Consider the following 6,088-nt stretch of genomic DNA (forward strand, 5'->3'; position numbering starts at 1 on the left):
AAATAATGGGATCGATCAATATTTTAATGTATAAAGTTGGTGCAGTGGAAGAAATTGTGGTTGTAAGTGGGATCTAGTTACTTTCTATATTATAAAACTTTATTATTTTTGATAAGTTTTCAAATGCATAGAAATGAATGGAATATCTAAAAAAGAAAAGTATATAAAAATGAATGAGATAAAGGGAGTAATTCGTGAACTAATATTGTGATTTTTGGAAATGAATAAATTATACATAGGAAGAAGTACACTATTATTTATTCATCTTTAGGGGTGTGTTTGATTTTGCTGTTGCACACAGTAACATCAAATTTTTGCTAAAAACGGTTAAATAATTATTTGATAATATTAATTAACTGCTTTTCTGAACAGTATTTTTGTCCTAAATACTCATGTTAGAGAAAGTAATTCCCCCATATTATTTTTTTTTAAAAAAAGATATTTTCAGCTTTTGCGAAAAGTATGATTTCATCATCAAAACTTATCAATAGTATTATTATTTTCATTATTTACAACAAAATCTATACATATCAAAAATTTTATCAAACAATCATTTTATTTTTGCAACAATTATTTTCTTAATAATACAATAATTTTTAACAGCAAAGTAAACTTTTAAACGAAGCAGCAAAAATTATGACCAATGTGGAAGTATATTTATTAGTACCATTTACCAAAAATTCCAGCCATGCATGCAGGGTGCCAGGCAGGTAATGTTATGTTAGGCAGTCACTAGAAAGCAGAAAAGTTAGATAAAGACAAAAGTGAAATGACACGGAGGCAAATATCACGCAAAAGAGTGGCAACGCGAGTCTTTAGGGTTGACTATACAAAAAATGTAATGGCCACCCCACCCCCTTTATATAACTTAACAGTCTCTCTAATCTATTTGACAACCCATTATTAACATCCTCCATGCTTAAAATAGTTCCTATCCATCTTCTTTCTACTTGTTAATCTTACATTTTGTTGTAATATTTCTTAATTTAAACTATGCACTTTCTTCTTTGTTTATTCCTTGGTTTCAGTCTGAGATATATGCAAATCCCCGGAGAAATGACATATTTTTATGGCTCCTTTATTCCTAGAATTTAACTACTAAGCTACTTATATATATATATATATAGCTTCCCTTTGAGGATCATATATAATAAGCAAACAATGTTACAAGACGTGGTGAATCATTCCGAACAAGGACTACTTCCCATTGTATGGCTTTTCAGTTCTTCATCTTTTTTCAATTCTTGTTCAACTATAAATTTTATGAGCTGCATGTTTTTCTTACACAAGGTATATATATATATATATATATATATATATATATATAATGAGTATCGAATCTGAGTTCATTTCAATACTGAGGTGTAGTGCATGTTTTGATCTGTATTTCCGGTCTTGCATGTGTGTATGTTTTGTAATTTGAGTAACCATTTGACATGAACTTCCTAAATTATTTCATGATTTTTGAAGGGGGGCTGGGGTGTTAATCATGGTCTAAATGACTATCTTTTGCATTTATCTTTGGTTTTTTAATCCCTAATCATATAAGATTTCAATTTTCTAGAGAATCATTTCAACTTAAAATGGAATTAGAATGAGGATAATTACGAGGATGGAGAAGGACAGGCATATCTGAATTACATGTTTTGATCATACAAAACACTAACAATTATCTGTTTTATGTGACTATCACCATTAGTCAAGCACGGCAGCCCCTATCGGAATCAGCTTCTTGGCGATGTTTCAATCTTGTAAACTTTAGCACTCACAACCAGTCATTTTCAAACCCCACATTTGCAGAATGTTGTTATGATCATCAACTCCCCTTGTAACTCAATTTCCATTTTATCTTCCAAATTATTACAGAATATTTTGCTTTAATCACGCGTACACCTTAAGTTTTTCCAGTCTTTCTTGATTCTTCGTTTATTCAATCAAATTGAAAGAAGCAATTTACATGTCTAACAACAAAGTTCTTTTAGTGCTCTTTATAAAGTTCCAAATGTTTTTCTATTTTTGGCACAAGATATATTTGCATTAAACTTCTCTACTTCCCTTGTACTATTCAACATGTTACCTTATCTTTTTGGCCTTTCTAACCTTCAAAATTCATAGATAATCTACCTATTTACGCTTATATAACAAACACGCAATGTATTATGAATTGATTTGTTGTTCTGTTATGAAGGAAGAGATTTCGAGCCCTCTAAGTGCTCAAATTCTGGAGTTTTGTGAATCTGAATTGTTTCCGGAAACATTACAAAACTCTGAAGTTGCTTCAAGTTCAAACTGCTGCTACGAAGAGCACTCTTCGTATACAACCAGTGTTCCTTTTAATGCTCCAGAACTTAACAAAATTTCAGATAGCATAGCTAACAATGTCGCAAACAAAACATTTAATAGTGCACCTCCACCAATAACCACAGATAACAATGCCAACACTAGCAATCTCTCGATAATCTTTGATTCAGCTGACGATTTTGACAACGACATCTCTGCTTCCATAGACTTTTCTTCCTCTCCTACTACACTTTCTGTTCCTCAATACACAAATTGTCAGCAGGAAAAATTTGATATCTCTTTGTTGCAAAATCAGATAGGAGTTCCTGATAATGCTGTTGAAGCAGTGCTCTCCCAGTACGCGAATGGTCCTGTTGTGCCTCAGCTTATGGGACCACCATTCCCTGCACTCAATGAAGATGAATGCTTATCTTCAATGCCATCTTACATGAGGATGCATCCTTCATCACCAACGTGCTCATTTCTTGATCCGGGAACAAATTTTTATCTACCAAGTAATTTAAATGGTACTCTTTCCACCGAAAGTTCAGGGATTTTCACAGGAAATCTGTTTCTTGGAACCAATCTCCAGTCTCAAGAATCGGAGTATCAAGGAGATAATGGTGGCATTTTCTCTACAGAACCTCCGTTACGTGTGTATAACAGCAATCTTCAGGTATTATAACCTCTCCAAGTAGACTAACAAGATATGTTGTAAATTTTTTTATTGATTACATCGCTTATATGATCTTTTAATTTATTTACTAATGTGCAAAGGCACTTAGCAACGAGAGCCAACATCTTGTCAATTGCGGTGCAAATTCTAATCCTATGCCTTCTGAGATCACAAGCTTGGACGATTCTACCTTCAAAGTTGGAAAACTCTCAGTTGAAGAAAGAAAAGAAAAGATTCATCGATACATGAAGAAAAGGAACGAGAGGAATTTCAGCAAGAAAATCAAGGTATCTTTAAATAATAAGTGCACAATATCATCAATTTACTAGGTCTAATTACAATTAAGATCTGATAACAACTTATTCATGCGTAAAAAACTGATCATGTAACATTTCATCATGCAGTATGCTTGTCGAAAGACACTGGCAGACAGCCGGCCTCGTGTCAGAGGAAGGTTTGCGAAGAATGATGAGTTTGGAGATCTCACCAGAACTACTTCTAGCACACATGAAGAAGACACAGATAATGATATCAGATCAATTCATGTATGTACCATCCACATAAATACTGATATACAAGTTGACAATCTTTCACTTTTTTTTTGCAGCAATAATTTTAAAATTAATTATTTCAATTGTTCGATTTCATAATAATGATGATTCTTGCACAGGTTGTTGTGAAAGAAGAAGATAACATGATCGAGTCTTGAAAAATGACAAAAATAGCCGATTTTTGAAAAAATTTAACAAAAATAGTCATTCTGAAAAAAGTGGCCAATTTTGGCCGATTCAATACTCCACTGTCAGTTGGGTATCTCAATTTATATAAGATACTCCACTGGTAGTTGGGTATTTCATATATGGGATACTCCACTGCCAGTTGGGTATCTTATATAAACTGGATACTCCATCGGCCAAAGTTGGTCAATTTTTCAGAAATTGGTTATTTTTGTCAATTTTATGTAAAAATAGGCTAAATTTGTCCTTCACCCTCGAGTCTTCGGATATATTTGCACATATAAGTGGTTTAAATTCATTCAAATGCAACTATTCCATTCAATCTTGGATATGATAATCATAGAATTGAGTACATCTTCTACAGTTTTAGCCAGGGGGGCCTTTTTTACATCAGGATAGAGTACTGATCCCGGAACAAATAGCGGATTAATAATTGGAGTTCATATACATGGCTTTTTGTAATTATTCTCTTTGTATGCCCCGGTCAGAGTTTATATGATAGTAATAATTGTAACTTATGTACATAATACTAATATCTATGTGGAGTTAGTACTCTAGCACTCTGTAATTGCGAGGGAGGTACGGGTTAAACAAAGTATACATAGTTTTGTAAATAAGTATCAGTTTGGAGGATTGATAAACATCTAAATTAATGAGTAAAGCTTTACAATCTACTTGAGCAAGTATTCTTAATCAAACATAAAGGTATAAGTGGGGAGAACAAGCATCAGAATGTAGGCCTATATGCTCTGTTAAAGAGACGTAGCTTTTGTTTGTAATTTTCGTTTTTCCATCTTTGTGTAAATAGAACCTGAACAAATTAATAATGATCAAGACAGGTGAATACGAAAATGTATTATTGCAAGTTAAGTTTCCTATTAAACGGATTATGTACCATATATACACTTAATTTATAGTATATATGTGCACTGCAATGTCGGAAGCAGAGTTAAAACAATGCATGGACTTGCAAATAGGTGTTGCAGAAGTTGGTTCGATGGTAACATTTTGCATTCACTGTGGTGCTCATGATTCGGAGAAACGGGACAGAAGTCCAAATGCAGACACGGGTAGTCGAATTACGTATTGCAGGCCAGATTCATTTAGCTCAAGAGTTGGGTATTCACCTGTAATAAGCAAAATCTGGGGCCATATATACCTGCAAATTCAGATCAGCACCGCGTTGTTCTAGATCATTTAACAAGTTATGTTCAGAACTCTTGTGTTCATTCTTCATACACACTCTTGTTTTCTAATTTTTCTATTGTTAACTGTCAACTGGGCTCCTACAAGTCTACAATACCATCAAAGTTCAACTGGGGCTATAGCCCCCTTAGCATTGATCGGCTCAGGAAGTCTGCCTAATATTTTTTTTGTCAAAATCTAAAAAAAAAGAGCAAGACATGCTATGTCTACGATCTACCTGCAAAATTCCTCTAGCTTTGTGAATAGGATAACAATAAAATGTTTAAGTGGACTCTACAATAACGGGCTTCTCAGTACAAAGAAAATATGACCATATCTTTGAGTCAGAGTTGAAACATTTGGGCTTTGCCTCAAATTAATTTTCGCAAGCTAACTGTGTTAACTGTTATGTTTAGATATTGGAACAAAAGTTTAAAAATATTGATTTTGAATTAGGTTTAGAGTAATACTGTATACCCTGAATATGGGCGCACGTGAGTGTAGGCTAGATTCTAAATTATCAAGCATGTCCTTTTTGAAAACCGTTATAGATTAGCATTTCTTTTAGATTTAACCTTTCATCAGAGATGAACAAGTATACAGTGTTACTGTCCTTCAAGAGCCTCCTAAACACAATTATAAGCATTTTAAAAGCTAAAACAATTAAATTCATAAATCACATAATTACTGTATATTACCATTTGAAAATCTCGATGATTAAATAATACTTGCATCCATCTCATTTCAAATTTGAAAAGGCCAGTAATCTGTTTGTTTTCAAATTTAAAGGTGTAGAAAAATTTATCATAAAGTCATCTACTTTATTTTAAGTTAATTATAAAAATACTGGAGGGATAAAAATGTTTTAAGCGTGAAAGTCTACTTTAATCTCTGAATCACTATTCATCATAACTCAGATTGTGCATTTCTTTATTATGTTTTCATTTCATGAATTCCAAACTGCACATACTACTTCAGGTTTTATAAACAAACGTTAATTACTCGAAATTCGTACATTTTAAACACTTCTAAAAATATTAAAATATTTGTTCAAAGCAGTGTTACAGATTTCGGAAATCGGAACTATTCGGCTGAAATACCGATTTACGATTTATCGGACGATTTTTAAAAAATCGAATAATTAATCGATGATTTATAAAAAATCGACCAATTTCTATAACAGAGGTTAAAAAGTAGAAATATGACAACA

At 32.7% G+C, this 6,088-nt stretch overlaps 1 protein-coding gene across 5 annotated transcripts; it reads left to right on the forward strand.

Annotated features, from left to right (window-relative positions):
- The first annotated feature begins 927 nt into the window (after nt 1-927).
- LOC141682564 (uncharacterized) lies at nt 928-5,193 on the forward strand. 5 transcript variants are annotated; one of them, XM_074487260.1, is made up of 5 exons: nt 930-1,209; nt 2,189-2,956; nt 3,058-3,243; nt 3,361-3,501; nt 4,641-5,193. In XM_074487260.1, exons 1-5 carry the CDS (start codon nt 1,162-1,164, stop codon nt 4,644-4,646), a joined length of 1,149 nt encoding a protein of 382 aa, XP_074343361.1. In that variant the 5' UTR covers nt 930-1,161; the 3' UTR covers nt 4,647-5,193. The 5 variants fall into 5 exon arrangements, with proteins under 5 accessions (XP_074343357.1, XP_074343361.1, XP_074343360.1 ...); XM_074487259.1 differs by having other exon boundaries at nt 931-1,209; nt 4,671-5,191; XM_074487258.1 differs by lacking the exon at nt 4,641-5,193 and adding an exon at nt 3,627-4,618 and having other exon boundaries at nt 931-1,209.
- Nucleotides 5,194-6,088: the final 895 nt, after the last annotated feature.

This window comes from Apium graveolens, chromosome 9 (assembly GCF_009905375.1).
Source record: "Apium graveolens cultivar Ventura chromosome 9, ASM990537v1, whole genome shotgun sequence".
In the NCBI taxonomy this organism is placed as follows: Eukaryota; Viridiplantae; Streptophyta; class Magnoliopsida; order Apiales; family Apiaceae; genus Apium; species Apium graveolens.